Source organism: Acromyrmex echinatior, chromosome 4 (assembly GCF_024713525.1).
Source record: "Acromyrmex echinatior isolate Ae372 chromosome 4, ASM2471352v2, whole genome shotgun sequence".
Taxonomy (NCBI): Eukaryota; Metazoa; Arthropoda; class Insecta; order Hymenoptera; family Formicidae; genus Acromyrmex; species Acromyrmex echinatior.
The window spans coordinates 16004564-16021495 of record NC_141855.1 but is presented as its reverse complement, the minus strand read 5'-3'; the positions used below and the strand labels follow the sequence as shown (position 1 = coordinate 16021495).

The following is a 16932-nucleotide window of genomic DNA, read 5'->3' as shown; positions in this document are numbered from 1 at the left end:
AATTGATGTAAATTAGTAGAGACATATTGGCTACGTTTTTAAGTTACATTTAATTAATCATGCATAAATCGTGTGTTATCGCTAAATTCACTTTTTTCACAGAAATATTGATTTCTGATGTTACGATTGGCTCGCGTAAAAATTATATGCAAGTAATTGGAAAGTAATGTCTTATCGCGACTGAGTTCATATCACTCTACGAAGATGTTCTCAATGCGTTCCGAAACTTCAAACAAATTATCACACACAACCGTGTATACATATAATTATATTTAGGATGCGGTCCATTTGATGCTACAAATGCTTCGAAGCGTTTGATTGACCAAAAAAAAAAAAAATCGGAAGAAAAAATATTACTAATTGACCAATCAAAAAATGCTTCAAAACATTTATAGCATCAAATGGACCGTAGCCTTAATTCTCTGAAAATTCAAAGAAAAATAAAGACGTACGAAAGATTTAAATTAAGATTTTATAAATAAAATTTTTCTTGCAGCAAAAATACTATTAAATATGAAATATCAACTCGATTACCGCTTTTCATTAAATAAAAAAATAAATAATACAAAAAGAAGACAATTGAGTCATATTGCGTCGACTCTTTGTCCACATTCCATCATGATAAATCATATAATTCGTCAATTTATTAAAGATATTCTTGACATAAAGTTTCAGGTAAAGCGTAAATCTTGTAGATTTGAGCATCTCTGTTCATCGTGCGCGAAGTTACGTAACGAGCTTTGATATGCGGGAGCTTCATGCCATTCTTCGTTTCCGGTCCCCTCCTTCGCGCGCGTAAAAAGTCCAGCGAGCGTCATCGAGATCATCCTCGTAGGAATGGCGGCGTGGACAGCGGTACGGGGACTCTCGCCTCGAGTCACAGGTATATATTACGGAATTAAAAATCCGTTTACGTTCCGTCCCACGCGGTTTCGTTAGCGGTTTCATATCGCGCGCTCGTGTACGAAACGTAACGAAACTTGAGTCGCGTTGTATATACCGGCGTATTACCGGCCGAGGCTGTGCATACTTTTTCGCTCTCTCTTAGTGGTTTTAGCGTGAGAGAGAGGGAAAGAGAAAGAGAGAACGTGCGAGCACCGCGCTGTTCCGTGAAGAACGTGCTGCTCGACGTGAGCAAGAATTGAACAAGCATCTCTCACGAGTCTCGGCCGTGTTAATCTTAAGACACAACTAGGAAAGCAGGGCGCATTCACGCTCATCCTTGTGTATATGGCTTCAGTTGAAGAGCTAGATCATCAGGTCGACAGCGGCATGGGCAGCAGCGACGCACGTTCTCCTGAGGTGAAGTCGCTCCTCCCCGACGACGAGGATGATGACGAGGAGGTATAGATGAGAGCGCTTTTATGCACAGGGAAAGAAAGATGATCGCTTGGAGGACAGAATCGTGGCTTGTGCTATGATGTTTGTAAAATCCAGAATATTTTGAAAAATCAGTAAGAATTTTCAGGATCCCCTGTGTGATCTTGCTGATCTCCTTTGGTACCAAAGATCACTGAGAAGTATTATTTAATGATAAAAGAAAAGCCGGCTTTCTGTCCCTTTGTATGGTACCAATACTATATAACTATCATCTATGCACATGTATACTTTCTGTTCAACTATCTAGAGAACTATCTAAGATTTAAAGTTATATGAATGTGATGCTTCTGTCACTTTCCTTATCTAAGATTAAAATTAATGAAATATAATATCTTATGAGTATGATATTTTTGTTGCTGCCTTTTTAATCAATAGTTTTATTTTATTAGTTTAATTTTAATCAAATTAATAAACTAGTTGCTATTTTTATATTATTTGTTTTATTATTTAGGAGTTAATTAATGAAATTATTCCTTTTGATTCAGGATGAGAGTTTAACGGAGAGATTATTAGGACTTACTGAAATGTTTCCTGAACCAGTACGTAACTTTGGATACAATGTTGGAACCTGCCTATACACATGTATTAAAGGTAACATTATTTTCTTAAGCCTAATTTTACAATGTGCTTTTTTGCTTTCTGTTTCTTGCTTTTTCTCTTTGCTTCTTATTTTTCAATTTTTATTGCTTGAGATAAAGTTTCGGAAGAAACTTGAGTCAATTTCGGAAGAAACAAGAAATGATTGTCAATAAAACAAATGTTGATAAAATGGTTGCAAAGATGGAAAAAGGCAAGAAGTAAAAAGTAAGAAATGGCAAACAAAATTATAGAGTAGGATTTAAGTTTTAAGATGCAAATGTATTTTTCAAGATACATAATAAAACTAGCAAATGACAAAACAAGGATGATTATACATTTATACAAATATATCTTTGCAGGTTTATATGCGTATTCGTGTTCAGCCACATGGCTAGTCTTCAGTTCATCTACAATTCTTTTTGCGCCAATTATCTTTGAGATGGAACGCGCACAGATGGAAGATCTGCAACGTACGCAGCAGAAGCAAGTCCTCTTAGGCCCTAATACAGCTCTGTCTGGTGTTAACACTACAGGTCTTCCAATGGCACCGCCTGTTCAGCGATAGGTCATTATATTATAAATTTACACGTGCACGCATACAAGGACACGTACAGAAATGCCCATCCTACCAAAAAAAATAATAATAAATCACTCGAGTTTCCTCACTCAATTATTTATTAGCGCAGCTGCATACATCATCGAGACTTTTATGCAAATCGCGAACAAATGAGGTTTATTGAATGAGAACTTGCGTGGATTGAGCGCGTGAATTATCTCTTTAATTGGAGTAACTTTTGTAGAGTTGCGCGATACGAAAAATTTAAATATAAATTTGGTTTGTTCAATCGAAGAATATTGAATTGCAACATTTGTTGGTCTAGTCCACTTTCTACACTTACACACATATACTTACACACACGTCGTTGTTCCTTTTGATAATTTTTACTAAAAACCAACATTGTGGTATTGCGTGACATTTTATTATTAAATACGTTGTGGTGGCGGCGGTGATAGCGCTTCGTTTAACAAAAAGGAAACGATTCCGTCATTCTGTTCGCTTCGTAAATAAATGATTGAGAAAAAAATTGAGCATGCAATTATTTGTTACTAGTTACTACATACGTTGCTGAAAACACAGTAGTCGTATCGCGTCATCTTTATTATTCTCGTTATTATCGTTATTATCTTTAATGTCTCGTCTGTTATATTGTAATTTCGAAAGAACAAATAAAAGACATAGTGAAGTAGTGTCTTTAATCGCATCGTGTCATGTCGATCTTTCGTCGTGTAATATTTCTGTAAAGTTAACAAATAAAAGAGCCTTATATACCATTTATTTTTTTCGTAATTGTTTGATTATACAAATGAAAGTGTTATACAGTCGAATCTCCGTAAAAGTAATTTGTCGGGACCAACAGATCTCCGTAAAGCTAGTCACTTTTCGTAACAGTAAGGTTTTCGATGAATCGGGTTGCTCGCTTGTTAGGGGCTCCGCACAATAAAAAGAACAAGGTGGTATGTACTAAATGATGAAGAATTAGCATTTTCAAATAATAAAAAAAAATGAAAGCGAAAAGGAAGAAAATACACATGATTATGAGAATGACAACACTAATGACGTTACTATTACTGTAGATAATACATTCGACGAACTTAATACATTCATATGTTATTTTAAAAATCAAAGCTACTACTGTACTACTGATTAGGAATATGTTTACAAATTTTGGAATATTATTTTAAATGATATACAGAGTACATATTCAAATTAAAACGTTTCTTTTAGCTTATATTTCAATATTGTTATACTTTGATAATTATATTACTATATAACATTACTATCCCGATAGAAATAATTAATATAATTTTGATTAATAAAATATTAATAAAATTTCACTGAAAGTCGATCAGTTAATATAAATTTCGGCAATTTCAGCTTATTTCCACTAAGATAGTGATAATTATTAATATTTTAATATGTTATATATAAATTCATTTATATATAAAAAAATATTTATGATAACATTGAATATTTTGTTTTACTGAATAAATCTTTAAATAATGTAATATAAATGTTATATTGTTTAGTTGATTTCTAAACGTCAAATCACAAAACTGCCGGTGATAATAATGTACGTATATATATATATATATATATATATATATATATATATATATATATATATATATATATATATATATATATATATTTGTGAGACACTTTTTCAAAATAAACATTAAATATTTCTGTGATATACATGGGTATTCATTTATTTTTTGTTTATTTTTTCTATGCATTTTATATATGTACATATTTTACATGTCGTTTTTTATTCTAAATTCATACATTTGAGATTATCATTAATTTTCAAATCATGAAAATCAAATTAGAGAAAGAGAGAAAGAGAGAATGAGTTTTAAGTTTGATTTTTTTTTAATCATGTTAAAAAATTTTGTTTATATTCAATTCAAGGATACTTTAATTTTCGATTTTTCGGATATAAATAACTTGTATCACCACTGTGTTAAACATTTACTATGTTTACATTCGTGCAATCGGATCTTATTGGTTAGAATTGATTGCTTCATATGTTATAAAGTACAATATAATGCATAGTGCATAAGGGAATCAACCAATCGAAATTCTTTTCTATGGAAGAAAGAAAGGAAAAAGTCTAATTAGTTGATTCGCTTATGCACTATGCATTATGCGTTATGCAAAAGTCTGCTGTAGCCAGAAGCCTCATAGAAGGGAAAATTACTATATGAGAAGTTGAGACTTTGACGGAGGTTAACTTTACGGAGGTTTGACTGTATTTAGGATTGTTAGGATTGTATCAATGTTGATCAATTAGTATAACTATATAATAACTTTGAAGATTTTTAATAACTGTTGAAGATTATTATTGTTATTTAGAAGCATTTGTAATTGATTGATGTATGTACGCACATGAGATTGCGATTGAAATAAAACGTGCGCATTATTTTGTTCATAAGCGGATCTTTGGGCGCATTCAGCGTACTCAATAGTTGAATAAACGCTCGATGCTATTGGTATATTCTTCTAGATCTAAACGTCTGATTGAATGATCTAGAAGAATACACCAATAACAGCAAACATTCGCACAGCTGTGAGTGCGCTGAACCTTCCTTTAATAACTTTAATTCAAAGCCATGATTCAGAGCAAACCGGAGTAAACCCGATCGGTATTATTGGTTATAGTTGATAAAGATGAACCAAGCGAATGTCGAAAATCTAGTAAATAAATTGAGATACAATGTTAAGCCACGTCGAAAGTTTCAAAATCCTGACGGTCCGGAGGGACGACTTCGTAAATTTCAGAAAACCCTGACGGCATTGGTTAAATACGAGCGACTCGAGTTAAATTATTCGAGAGCTGACGAGACCAGAGGTTATGTTGACCAGGCATGTGCATTGATTTGATATATTTGTATTATTTAAAAGACGATTTATTATAACAAAGACGTTTCTTGCTCAACGAGTTCAAAAAACATGACTGATTGTGATCGCATTAATTTTTAACTTGTTGCGACTTACACTTGATATACAATATATCTCGACCTAAATCTTGTATATTGTTGTCTTATTAATAACTTTAACTTGCCATCATAATCTATAATGTAACATTATTTTACTATAAATCTTATTTTTTTAATATACTGTTGTCTTAATAATTTTAACTATTATAGCTATCGTAATTCACACTTGACATTATTTTGCATCCGATTTTGTTTTGTACATAATTAATAATTCTAATGAACCATTGTCGACATTATTGATGTTATTTTTTTCTAAATTTTATTTCATATATATTCAATATTATATATAAAAACCTCATAATGATGTTTTATTTTATAGTTGATATTTGAGGCGATACGCCATGGACCTACACATAAGGAAACAATGGACTCGGCAAATTTTTGGATACTTGAAAAACAGCTGGTGCACAAACTATTTAAAGTTCTTGTACCAAGATATCAGAATTATACTACCTCGTTCACAAAACTTCACAAAGCACCAAACATATATCCTACAATTTACTATGATAGGGCAATTTTAGAACTTAGAGGTATAAAATTTACTCTAAAAATTCTTAAATAAACCAAATAAAAATTGTATTTACTTATGATTACTTTTTTTTTTTAGGTAACATATACCCAAGTGTAGAACAGTACAATCCATATAAACGAAATTTACTTCATAATCTACTGCTTGATGCAGCAAAGAAAGAATTTAGAATGGAAAAATATAAAAAAATCGCGAACAATATAAAACAATAGAGATGAAAGGCAAGGAGAGGAAAAAAATGTTCTGTAAAGAATGCTCTTGTATAATATGCGTTTAGTGCTTTATATTATTAAAATAAAAGAATATAAAATTCACATTTACATAATATATTTTTTTCTCTTACTTTGTGTGTATGAAAGAACTTAATGGATAATGTTCTTTGAATTCTTCGAGATGTTTCTCCATTAGATTCATTTGTTTTCTGATGTGATCAGGGATTTCTTTGTACACATCCGTAAATAGATTTCTCCAATGTGGCTTAGATTTGCGTTCTGCTTCTTCAAAGGCATGAAAAATTTCTTTTTTAATAGAATCTATTAATTCTTGCTCTCTCTTTTGACACCATAATCCAAGTGATTCTAGATACAGACGGAATCTAACAAGTGGCGAATGGGTATTCCATTGAGAAATCTCGTCGACTGATCGATAAGCCGTGGAGTCGTCTGATGTGCTATGATGTCCGATTCTAAAAGATTTTTTTACAATATGTAACTTGCTAATTAGATGAAAATTTTGTTTTACAGAAAATATTTCAGCAAGAAAGATTATAAAGATTATCAAGATTTTAATTTATTATAATGATTCATACTCGACATTATTTTGCTTTAAATCTTATTTTGTGTATTGTTTTATTAATGATTTTAATTTTAGCTATCGTGTTAGTTAAAATTATATATTAATTAACAATCGTTCACCTATAAGTCATGGCTTCTATCAAAACGGGTTTCTTTTGCTTTATACAGAATTCTCTAGCACTTTTTGTAGCATAGTACATTGCGAGTACGTCGTTGCCGTCCACTCGAATCGTGTTAATTCCATAAGCCGGGCCCTTGGCCGCGATACCATCCCCCTTAAGCTGTTCTAAGACTGGCGTGGAGATAGCATATCCATTATTTCGACTGAAATAATATGAGCATTTATTTCATGAAATAAGAAAAATTTTTTAAAAATTACCAGAGAAAAACAACAGGACATGATAAAGTAGCAGCAAAATTGAACGCCGCATGGGCATCGCCTTCGCTCGTAGCACCTTCGCCAAAGTAACAAACCACACATGCGTCTTTTTTATCCAATTTAAAGGCATAGGCAGCTCCCACAGCTACAATAATAAAGATCTTCATTTCAGGACGCTTTTTCGTTCATTAAGTATGACAACCGAAGTGAAGCAACAATCATTGACTATTTGATAAACTTGTAATGTTAATACCTTGTGGAAGTTGCGTTGTTAATGGAGATGAAATAGTCACGAAATTCAATTCTTTAGAACCATAGTGTATCGGCATCTGCCTTCCTTTGCCGTCATCTTCGCAATTGCCGTAACATTGATTCATAAACTTCGCTAAGGGTTGTCCGCGATGCAGCAACACACCTGTTACATATATCGGTATACAATATTTTAGATGCATATAACAATAGATGGATAACGTATAACTTCATACCAGCCTCACGATACTGTGCATAAATCGTGTCTTTTAGAGTTAAAGCAGCGGCCGAACCGATCTGCACAGCCTCTTCGCCTGTATTGGTCATGTAAAATGATATGCGACCTTGTCTATGCAATCCGTACATTATCTTATCCATAACGCTTATAGTCACCATATCGTAATACATTTTTTTTAGATATACTTCATTTAACTATAATACAAGAATAATATTCAGTTTCTTGTGCCTTATTTTGGTTCACATCTAATTTTTAGTTTAATTCAGAATTTTATCTGTGATTCTAAGTGAACTTAAGTCAAATAAAACTCTGTTGTACAAAATTCTTTTTTATATAGAATTTTATAGACTTTTATAAAGAAATATTATAAGTCAATATAAGTATATATGACAAAAATGGAAGTTATGACTTGAAAAAATATGTATCCTTAAGTTGTATGAGGTGACTTTTATAACTGTGATAATAATCAAACCTTTTCGTCTTCAGGTAATTTAGTAATCTTCTGATAAGCTTCCAAAATCCTATATATCGGAATAGGTTCATAATTTTCTTCATTGACGAATTGAATACTACTTGTGAAGGTATTATTGATTCCCATGAATTGTGGCTCGTTCAAATTGGTACTGTAATATTTTATCTGGAAAATAAAAGATATTAATAAAGAAGGGGAAGAGAGAAAACATTAATGAAATATTTTTTCAGTAATATATTAAGTGATCATATCTATTTCATTCATATTTTTATTACTTATTTGTTTAATGATTCATTTACATTTTGTTATAATATGTAGCCCCTGAAAAAATTTCTTATAATTCTTCATATAATTTTAAAAATTTCTATATAAATTTCGAAATTTTTATATACCTACAATTTTATAACTTTTCAAAAAATTTTTTAGATTTTTTTTTACGAATTGAAATACTTATCAAAAGTATTGAAAAAATCTTTCTAGAATTCTTTATAATTTTATGTCAGTTCTGAAATATTGTGAGATTCTGAAAACTTTTTATTTTATAATTTCTAAAGAAAATTCATAAAATCTAAAGTTTAAGAGAATTTTTTTCCAAAGATTTTCATAAATTTAAAATAAAAAATTCTTATTAAAAATTCTGAAAAATATGAAATAAGAATTTTTTTCATTAATACACACTAAAAATTTTTTATAAACAGATATAATAAAATGTACAGATATCCCAAGTAACGTTAAATAATGAATAATAATTTTTCAATAATATATTTATCAATGTCAATAAGACGTATGCGTTATTAAAACATAATCTTGCTACTCAGCTAGTCAAAATAACGATAAAATAAGTATTTTGCTACCCATCGGTCGGGATATTTACCGTAACAATTAAAATCACACAAATATTCTTACTCACGTGTCGCAATTTTGAAAAAACAAACTATCACAGAACAATGAAAAAAAAAAGAAAAAAATTGCCAGTCACGCAAGTATGTCAAAGTGATGTTATATAGGGGAACGTTTGTCGTAAATCATGCTAACACGTGCAAGAATGGCAAGTTCGACGAAAATATATTGTTACGAATTACAAAGCAAATGAGCAATTGTTTGTTTACGAGATACGTGGTGTGATACCTGTAGAGTGCGTCGAAAGCGCCGAACGTTTCGGAACAGGTTTCTCATAATCATCTTGTGTTTCTTCTTTACGATTGTATCGTCTTCTTGACGAGCATATAGAAGTATTACTGATAACATTAGTAATACATGTTATATATGCACTTATGTATATATACATTTATGTAAGTACAAAAAAAACTCTCTCGCGTAATTGTGTAAATATGTGTTAGAATAAAGTGAGGTTAACTTAAATAATAACAGTGTTTATCTAACTCATTTTAATATTTATTTTTATTGTGAAAAAGATTGAAAGTATTTCAAAATTAAGGAATAAAAGATTATAACTGTGATGAGAAGGAGCACAATATATAAGCTCGGACGAGAACAATTATAACTTGATAGTATCAAGAAGTTAAAATAATTGAAGCTGTTTACATATCTAAATATATATATACATATATATATATTTTTTTTTATTTGTTGATTAAACAAAACTTGAATCAAATATAAATAATAATGGATGCAATTACACAAATGGATTTATATGGATTGCTTGGTGTGGAGTCAACAGCTTCTATGCCAGAGGTTTGTATTTTCAATTTGTTTTTTAAAGAGTTTATTTACATTAAAATGATGATAAATTTATGTTTTTTATAGCAAAGTAAAATATTGTACAATTAGAAAGTATATTATAATTAGAGAGAGAAAACGCTTGATGTTATTCATATTTTCAGATCAAGAAGGCATATCGCAAGAAAGCTTTGACATGCCATCCTGACAAAAACCCAGACAATCCGAGAGCCGCAGAATTATTTCAGGAACTCTCGAGAGTATTGGAAATATTGACAGATGCAAATGCCAGAGTAAGTATATCGACATCTTTTCAAAATTCATTAACATTGTCATCATCAAACATCTTTTTTCTTAGACTTCTAGAAAGTCTCGTAGATGGTTTAATTTATTAAAAATATGTTGTGAAACAAGGCAGCGTATGATCAAGCTATTGCTGCCAGGAAGCAGGCGAAAGAGCGTGTTAGACAGTTTGATGCCAAGAGAAAGAAATTGAAGGAAGACTTAGAGGCACGCGAAGAGGCTTATAAGAGGTCGTTTGATCCTAAATCTGATACTAAATCTGACGAGGAACAAACAAAGGTATACCTTAATTGTGTAACTTAAAAAGTATACTTTAAAAGTATACTTTTAACTTAATTTTGCTAAGAATTACTTTCAGATACTTTTTAGATTGTTAATTTAGATATATAAAATATATAATTATATTCAGGCAGAAGTAAAACGATTGCAAGAGTGGTACAAACAAATAGAAGAAGAGATGGTCTTTACACGAGAACTTTTTTTGGAAAAACTTAAGAGCTCATCGGATGATTTAACATCTAATGTAGGAGACTTTCGAATAAAAATTAGATGGAAGGTGCAAGATGGTGATTTGACAAATGGTGGATATAATTATGATAATTTACATAAAATGTTTTCTAAGGTAATATTATATCTAATTCCATTTTTCAGTTTGTCTTTATTATTTCTCTTTTTATTATTTCTTCTTTTTATTATTTCTCTTTTTATTATTTTTTAAATTATTATTTTTTTACAGTATGGAGATGTAGCGGTTCTTGTTGTATCATCTACAAAGAAAGGCAGTGCCATGATTGAATTTGGAGATAAAAATGCAGCAGTAAGTCCACACTTGATAAAGGAATAATAGCTGCAGTTAGCAGAAAAAGCAACTTTGCAACTGCTATAAGATTCTTTAATATAATTGGTTTTTTACGTTTAGATCCAGTGAGAAACTAAAAATAAAAACCAATAAGGACAAAAATAAAAAAATTTTACAATAGTTGTAAAGTTGTTTTTTCTGCTAAATGAAGCCGATAAGACTGTGTGTGTTTATATATATATATATATATATATATATATATATATATATATAAATATAAAATCCGAATTTACAGTAAAGTTTTTAAATCAAATGTCTGTTTTAGGAAACAGCGCTTCTAGCAGAAATCGGTTTAGCCAAGAATCCATTAACGTTGCGTGGTCTATGGGATACACAAAAACGTTCAACTTGTGCTGCAAGTAGCGCAAATTCTAACATTGGAAAACTTATATTTCCTGCAACCACATGTTTAAACAGCACGCCATGTGCCTCTGTCAGTTTTTCTTCTGCACCTAATATATTCGTATGTATTATTTACATTATTGCAATTACTATTGCAACAATGATCTTATTTTTTAATATTTTCTATATTATATAGACGCAGCAGACAAAGATGTCGGATGCTGAACTTGAAAATTCTGTATTAGCTAATCTAAGGAGAGCAGAAGAGCGCAAACGGCTCATAGAGGAATTGAAAGCACAGGAAGGAACTTAATTCTGGTATTGCGAGAATTTATAGCCGTTCATGTATTTATTTTTTCTATGTGAGAAAGATATCTATAATAAAAAAATATCTATTCTTAATGTTTAATTTTACTCAACTCATCAGGTGTAAAACGCAATACTGTTGAAATGGCATTTAACATGTGCCGTTTACTCGATACATCATTTGTTGTTAAATAATTTATAAATACATTCTTCAGATATTCCAGATTAGCACCTTCTCTTGACTTGCACGCTTCCAACCTGTGATATATATCTTTTTATCAATTCTGTATGTAAAGTATTTATTTTATTAATTATTTTTCCCGACATTGTATTATTACCTAGTGATATGCGCCTTCAATCTTTTAATCTCTTCCTGTTGCTGTTCTTTCATATGGAACATTTCTCTCTGTTGCTCTCTCAATGTTGCCTCTAATTCCAAAATCTTCTTTCTTGATGATGATACTTGAACCTCTTTTCTAGCTAATTCTTGAGTGTAATGTAGTATCGGAGGACTATCGTTTGCCAGTAATCCCGTTACCAAATCGGTAACCGGCTCAATGGTGTTTTCATATCTTTTCAAATGTGTTTTATTTTCTGTCATAGCAGTTTCCTTATTAGGTAGTAATGCACGAAATGATGCTTTTAAGGTCATTATCTCTTTATCCTTTTCCTCTACGAGAGCCATAGATCTCTCTCTTTGTCGCAACAATTGCTGTTCTAATATTGATATTCTATTGCGATACTCGTTATCTTTTTGATGCAACGTCTGCTCTAGTTTCGAGCGTTCTTCTTGAAATAGCTAAGGATATAATTTGGTTTATTTTTTAACTAAGAAGACTAAAAATATGTTGAAACTTTCAATGAAAGCCACTATAAGATTTAAAAATTCATTACTTTTAGTATGGATTATTATGGAAATAATTACCTTTTGTTGATGCTCCAATTGTTCTTGCAAAATCTTCTCTTTATTTAACATTTCATTGTTAATCATACGTATTCTTTCCTCCAAGTTACTATTGTGAACTTTAAGGAGGTTTAATTGAGTTTTGTCATGATCTTTATCATGCATCAAAGACAAAGTGTGTCTTTGTTGTTGAGTACTACGGAGTACGTTAGACGACATATTATACTTGCACATTGTTTGATGCTTGTAATCTTCAAATTCTTGTAGAAGTGCGCCGTATTTCTCTTTGTAATCAGGATGCTCATCCCGCAAATCCAAACTGTTCAATAGTGCTAAACATAAAACGTAAATATATTTAAATTATTTGTTCAAATATTTTTAGTCTATTTCATATTTTATCAAACATATTTTATTTTGTTACTTTACATTTTACATAGGCTGAGTCTTTCTTTTTGTTGTCAAAATCTAGCAAGCGAGTATATAAAGATTTTATCTTAGAAATAATCTCCTCCGGATGATTATTCGATATCACAACTTCGCAGTGTTCGGTGTTCTGCAAAGCAGCCAATTGATCCTTTAATTTTTGAATAGCTAATTGATCCTGTTGTCTCAGTCTGTCATAGCCTCCAACGATTTCGGAGAGTTCAGCTAATCGAGCTTCTAAGCCAGCTACTCTCGTCTCATGTATGATTACCGATCCTCTTGCTTGCTGTTCCGCAGCGGCAGCTCTTTTTTGCTCCTACATCAAAACGTATTGCTTAACTTGTTATATCCAATAGTTTTCGCGTAATGTGTTTAACAATTCTCGGCAGATTTTACTTCACGAATTGCATTCAAATGTTGTTTCTTCATCACAGCCATCTCGGCTTGTAGGGAAAGAAGAAGAGGTGGTGTCTCTTTTGCTGCTTCTTCGGCCTGTTTGAGTTTTGTTTTGGTAATTTCTAACTCAGCTTCAAGAATCTTGCACTGCGTCTTATTCGCGAGATGAGTCTTCAATTGCCCTTCCAGCTGTTCCTTGCTGCGTTGCTCGTCATATAATAATTTCTGCAGTTCTCTGCAAGAATCATGGATATACTTTATACAAATTTATTATGAAAATATTGTTAATTTTCATATTCATATAGATACTTCGCGAATGGTATAATTTTATATAATTACAAAAAATTAAGTCACTACTTTATCTTTTTGACGAGATCGGAATGTTCTTTCTCTCTCTCATGCCGTTCCATGATTAATTTGCACTTTACATGTTCGATTTCGGAATGATTGATGTTTTGTGCCTTCTTCAATCTATCTTTCAGATCTTTAATTACTTTCTCACACTGCAAACATTAAGGCTCAATTAAACAATTCTGATAACAGAATATATATGTCAAATTTCTCATCTTACTTCGTCACGTTCGCTTCTTAATTGCTTCTTATCTATTTGAAAGTTTGCTTCCATTTTTGACTTTTCTGCTGATAGAGTGGCCAACTGATTCATTAACATATCCAACTGATTTTTTAGTTGCTCTATAGTTTCTGTATCCTCAGGATCTGTCTGACTGTCGCGTGTCTAAATGACAAGAATTATAAGAATATTGATAATGTAATACTGTTATGAGAAAAAAAATATTATACCTGTCGTATAACAGATGTATCATTTTTAGGAACAGATAATTCACCTACTTTTGGTTTATCTACACTGCTTGTGTCTTCTGTATTTTTTGCACCAGTTTGTACAATCTTCTTATCTAAAATTAATTAATTTTGTAAATAATACATTAAATAATTCTTTTAATAATATATTCATATATTGAAATAAGTTCACACCTTGATCTTGTCTTCTTGATTTGTTATTCTCATTTTGTGTAATGTTCGTTTTCTCTTCAGAAGTTGCCATTGTTGATTGTTAAATGTAGATTATTGAATGTTACAATTCACACTAGTCGGTATCTGAAACAAAATTGTAGAAAGAACTCAATTTGTTATGAGACATTTTAATTTATTTCAATCGTTTTAATTATACACAGAATTATAACAAAACAATATATTAAAAAATATAATTTACATACAACAGAACTTTCTGTTTATTCAAACATATGTCGAGGAACAAGATAATATCAATAACTGAATGGTTCTGATAATAGGAGGTGACGTTAGTTGAATATGTCAAAAGCTTCTATTATTTGAACTATAATTATAATATAACTATAATTATAATATTACAGTGAGATAAGATAATAAGAACTTAGCTATAAATTTGAATACTTGGAACTGAACACAAATTTGTTTACATAAATGGAGTTCAGATAATTGGAGTTAGTTCAGAGATAAACAGTTTTACTATATATATATATATATATAAATGTTCTAATAAAAACTATAATAATACATATTATATTTACAAATAAATTGTTGATCTCTACAGTTTATGCATGTATGTTAATACCTAAATAAAGCGTGTTAATTTGTATAATATATATAGATATAATATTATATTATATAATATTATATATGTTAACACTAATATTATATTATATTACACATATAATATTAGTATTAAGAATTTAATTTAAATTTTGAAGCAAAACTTGATTGAAAATGACAATTAGGTTAAATAAACTCATATACATTATATATTATTCGATATCAGTTTATTGAAAAGTATATTATAAACATAAATAGATGCTTGAATTAATCAGATGTTTCCTCATTCTCTACATTAGAGTCAGAGGTCTTTTGGGATACTATTTCCAGTGTTACAGGCCCACTGTTCTGTATGCTAACTTCCATCTTTGCACCAAATTTACCATCTGTATAAATTTATCAAAAATAAAAAAAAATCTTTCAACAATTCGCTTTACTGTTATAAATCTGAGCAAAATGTGAAAAGACTGGAAATCATCATTTGTATTAATGCATTATATTACCTTTGATCAATTCTGGGACATACTGTTCACGAAGTTCAGTAATAAAGTTCATGTAAAAGGTTTCAGATTCTTGGGCGGGCATCGCTCTATGAAAGCTTAATTTATTCCCTTTTAATACATAGTATAATGTAAATTGACTAATGCACAATATTTCATACTTCTTATCCTTTACACTGGCATTCCATTTTTTACCTTTGTCATCCTCAAAAATTTTGGCATTCAGTATCTTTCTTATACTACGACAGAGAAATTAACGATCAACTGTACACACGTATGTAACTATACTCATTAATATTTTTTCATTACATGTATTTCATATCTGCCACTCCATCGTCTCTCTTTATGCCAATTAACACGCACAATCCAGTTCCAATGCTACTAATAACTTCACCGTCAACTGAAAAATTATACTTAGACCTTAACTGTCGTCGTATGAGACCTTATTCAACTTATTTTTTATCAATCTGTGTCACACATAAATTGCAAGTATTGCCAATAACATTGATTACCCAATACATTATAAACTTTTTATCACGCGGGAAATACAAATTTATACAGATTCATCTAAAAATATATTGACACATAAGTCTAATTTGCAAATAATTTTACCTGAAACTGAAGCCTTTGACACTCGCTGTATTAGAGCCTTCATGTCGGAAACCGCTTTATCTCCACGTCTACGAGATATTTGGTCCCACGTTAAGTTATGCGCTGATGAATATCTTTTCCTCTTAAGAGTGCATCCCAATGCTTCTTCTTCTTCTTATAGTCCCCTGTATGGATTTCTAATCCTTTTATCTGGTCATAGTACCACTGCTTTAATCTTGCGATCCAGTTTTAACCTCCTCGAAGAACAGAAGTACCAGGTTGCCAGATGTATAATATGTAAAATCGCACAAAGAGCGCGCTCAAGTCGCCCACATTTTTTTTTTAAATGGCAGAATGAAGCCATGACCAATCACGAACGTTCCGCAGTTCCGCATCCCAATGGCTCCTGCACGATGTTCGTGACATGTCCAATGAGAATATATCTTTAGGAGCTCCGCACAATAAAAAGAAAAGAGAACAGAGAATAAGAATTTCAACCTATCAGAAACTGTGTATTCCACAATACATTATTAAAATGGATTGGAAATTTTCAATCCATCCGAATACGTATTTTAAATCCATAAAAATGGATTGGATTCCAAAAATGGATCAAAAAATTTTTATACATGTAAAAGTTTTAATAAAGTAGTTATATGAAATTCAATAGTTATTATTTTAAAACTTTTATACAAAAAATATAGCTGTTTAATAAAGGAAACGTATTAATATAAAATATACAAATATAAAAGCGATTAATTTATTAATTAAAAATAAGGATTACTTTATATATGTAATATTTATTGTACATATTTATGTAGTTTTTTTATGTGTTTTTTTTAACTATTAAATAAAGTAGA

General features: G+C 30.7%; 6 protein-coding genes across 10 annotated transcripts; 3 read left to right on the top strand and 3 right to left on the bottom strand.

Annotated features, from left to right (window-relative positions):
• The first annotated feature begins 1025 nt into the window (after nucleotides 1–1025).
• mge (translocase of outer mitochondrial membrane 22 homolog mge) lies at nucleotides 1026–3291 on the top strand. Its single transcript, XM_011055073.2, has 3 exons — nucleotides 1026–1344; nucleotides 1866–1971; nucleotides 2319–3291. The coding sequence occupies exons 1-3, from the start codon at nucleotides 1231–1233 to the stop codon at nucleotides 2522–2524; spliced, it is 426 nt and encodes a 141-aa protein (XP_011053375.1). The 5' UTR covers nucleotides 1026–1230; the 3' UTR covers nucleotides 2525–3291.
• A 1818-nt stretch (nucleotides 3292–5109) lies between these two features.
• mRpL17 (mitochondrial ribosomal protein L17) lies at nucleotides 5110–6374 on the top strand. Its single transcript, XM_011055071.2, has 3 exons — nucleotides 5110–5386; nucleotides 5840–6050; nucleotides 6128–6374. Exons 1-3 carry the CDS (start codon nucleotides 5192–5194, stop codon nucleotides 6259–6261), a joined length of 540 nt encoding a protein of 179 aa, XP_011053373.1. The 5' UTR covers nucleotides 5110–5191; the 3' UTR covers nucleotides 6262–6374.
• BckdhA (Branched chain keto acid dehydrogenase E1 subunit alpha) lies at nucleotides 6308–9439 on the bottom strand. 2 transcript variants are annotated; one of them, XM_011055072.2, is made up of 7 exons: nucleotides 9310–9439; nucleotides 8182–8346; nucleotides 7708–7903; nucleotides 7476–7637; nucleotides 7223–7367; nucleotides 6964–7167; nucleotides 6308–6734 (listed from the first exon to the last, which is right to left on the bottom strand). In XM_011055072.2, the coding sequence occupies exons 1-7, from the start codon at nucleotides 9427–9429 to the stop codon at nucleotides 6389–6391; spliced, it is 1338 nt and encodes a 445-aa protein (XP_011053374.1). In that variant the 5' UTR covers nucleotides 9430–9439; the 3' UTR covers nucleotides 6308–6388. The 2 variants fall into 2 exon arrangements, with proteins under 2 accessions (XP_011053374.1, XP_087261150.1); XM_087405024.1 differs by lacking the exon at nucleotides 9310–9439 and adding an exon at nucleotides 9092–9213.
• On the top strand, nucleotides 9333–11767 carry LOC105145496 (dnaJ homolog subfamily C member 17). The gene is made up of 8 exons (XM_011055064.2): nucleotides 9333–9473; nucleotides 9597–9876; nucleotides 10026–10154; nucleotides 10276–10443; nucleotides 10574–10786; nucleotides 10901–10981; nucleotides 11289–11486; nucleotides 11562–11767. The coding sequence occupies exons 2-8, from the start codon at nucleotides 9808–9810 to the stop codon at nucleotides 11676–11678; spliced, it is 975 nt and encodes a 324-aa protein (XP_011053366.1). The 5' UTR covers nucleotides 9333–9473; nucleotides 9597–9807; the 3' UTR covers nucleotides 11679–11767.
• On the bottom strand, nucleotides 11696–14510 carry GCC88 (GRIP and coiled-coil domain containing 88 kDa). 2 transcript variants are annotated; one of them, XM_011055067.2, is made up of 9 exons: nucleotides 14388–14510; nucleotides 14196–14308; nucleotides 13966–14130; nucleotides 13752–13897; nucleotides 13395–13629; nucleotides 13002–13314; nucleotides 12597–12907; nucleotides 12010–12470; nucleotides 11696–11929 (listed from the first exon to the last, which is right to left on the bottom strand). In XM_011055067.2, exons 1-9 carry the CDS (start codon nucleotides 14455–14457, stop codon nucleotides 11764–11766), a joined length of 1980 nt encoding a protein of 659 aa, XP_011053369.1. In that variant the 5' UTR covers nucleotides 14458–14510; the 3' UTR covers nucleotides 11696–11763. The 2 variants fall into 2 exon arrangements, with proteins under 2 accessions (XP_011053369.1, XP_011053371.1); XM_011055069.2 differs by having other exon boundaries at nucleotides 14244–14308.
• Nucleotides 14389–16232, bottom strand: Dtd (D-aminoacyl-tRNA deacylase). 3 transcript variants are annotated; one of them, XM_087405026.1, is made up of 4 exons: nucleotides 16097–16232; nucleotides 15794–15884; nucleotides 15488–15723; nucleotides 14389–14510 (listed from the first exon to the last, which is right to left on the bottom strand). In XM_087405026.1, exons 1-4 carry the CDS (start codon nucleotides 16137–16139, stop codon nucleotides 14500–14502), a joined length of 381 nt encoding a protein of 126 aa, XP_087261152.1. In that variant the 5' UTR covers nucleotides 16140–16232; the 3' UTR covers nucleotides 14389–14499. The 3 variants fall into 3 exon arrangements, 2 of the variants coding, with proteins under 2 accessions (XP_087261152.1, XP_011053367.2); XR_015544709.1 differs by having other exon boundaries at nucleotides 14420–14510; nucleotides 15488–15595; nucleotides 15680–15884; XM_011055065.2 differs by lacking the exon at nucleotides 14389–14510 and adding an exon at nucleotides 15190–15370.
• Between the last annotated feature and the right edge of the window lie 700 nt (nucleotides 16233–16932).

What these genes read in the sequence shown, in the direction of transcription:
- mge (XM_011055073.2), top strand. Translation starts at nt 1,231, where the DNA reads ATGGCTTCAGTTGAAGAGCTAGATCATCAGGTCGACAGCGGCATGGGC. An exon ending in ACGAGGATGATGACGAGGAG is followed by an intron (nt 1,345 to 1,865) that starts GTATAGATGAGA and finishes CTTTTGATTCAG; the next exon opens with GATGAGAGTTTAACGGAGAG. An exon ending in CCTATACACATGTATTAAAG is followed by an intron (nt 1,972 to 2,318) that starts GTAACATTATTT and finishes ATATCTTTGCAG; the next exon opens with GTTTATATGCGTATTCGTGT.
- mRpL17 (XM_011055071.2), top strand. Translation starts at nt 5,192, where the DNA reads ATGAACCAAGCGAATGTCGAAAATCTAGTAAATAAATTGAGATACAAT. An exon ending in CCAGAGGTTATGTTGACCAG is followed by an intron (nt 5,387 to 5,839) that starts GCATGTGCATTG and finishes TTTATTTTATAG; the next exon opens with TTGATATTTGAGGCGATACG. An exon ending in GGCAATTTTAGAACTTAGAG is followed by an intron (nt 6,051 to 6,127) that starts GTATAAAATTTA and finishes TTTTTTTTTTAG; the next exon opens with GTAACATATACCCAAGTGTA.
- BckdhA (XM_011055072.2), bottom strand. Translation starts at nt 9,429, where the DNA reads ATGTTATCAGTAATACTTCTATATGCTCGTCAAGAAGACGATACAATC. An exon ending in AATTACCTGAAGACGAAAAG is followed by an intron (nt 7,904 to 8,181) that starts GTTTGATTATTA and finishes CTTGTATTATAG; the next exon opens with TTAAATGAAGTATATCTAAA. An exon ending in TGCACAGTATCGTGAGGCTG is followed by an intron (nt 7,638 to 7,707) that starts GTATGAAGTTAT and finishes TATATGTAACAG; the next exon opens with GTGTGTTGCTGCATCGCGGA.
- LOC105145496 (XM_011055064.2), top strand. Translation starts at nt 9,808, where the DNA reads ATGGATGCAATTACACAAATGGATTTATATGGATTGCTTGGTGTGGAG. An exon ending in TGACAGATGCAAATGCCAGA is followed by an intron (nt 10,155 to 10,275) that starts GTAAGTATATCG and finishes TTGTGAAACAAG; the next exon opens with GCAGCGTATGATCAAGCTAT. An exon ending in CTGACGAGGAACAAACAAAG is followed by an intron (nt 10,444 to 10,573) that starts GTATACCTTAAT and finishes AATTATATTCAG; the next exon opens with GCAGAAGTAAAACGATTGCA.
- GCC88 (XM_011055067.2), bottom strand. Translation starts at nt 14,457, where the DNA reads ATGGCAACTTCTGAAGAGAAAACGAACATTACACAAAATGAGAATAAC. An exon ending in TAAGAAGCGAACGTGACGAA is followed by an intron (nt 13,898 to 13,965) that starts GTAAGATGAGAA and finishes TAATGTTTGCAG; the next exon opens with TGTGAGAAAGTAATTAAAGA. An exon ending in TTGAAGGCGCATATCACTAG is followed by an intron (nt 11,930 to 12,009) that starts GTAATAATACAA and finishes TATATATCACAG; the next exon opens with GTTGGAAGCGTGCAAGTCAA.
- Dtd (XM_011055065.2), bottom strand. Translation starts at nt 16,139, where the DNA reads ATGAAGGCTCTAATACAGCGAGTGTCAAAGGCTTCAGTTTCAG. An exon ending in GTCAAAGGCTTCAGTTTCAG is followed by an intron (nt 15,885 to 16,096) that starts GTAAAATTATTT and finishes ATAATTTTTCAG; the next exon opens with TTGACGGTGAAGTTATTAGT. An exon ending in TGTCCCAGAATTGATCAAAG is followed by an intron (nt 15,371 to 15,487) that starts GTAATATAATGC and finishes AAATTTATACAG; the next exon opens with ATGGTAAATTTGGTGCAAAG.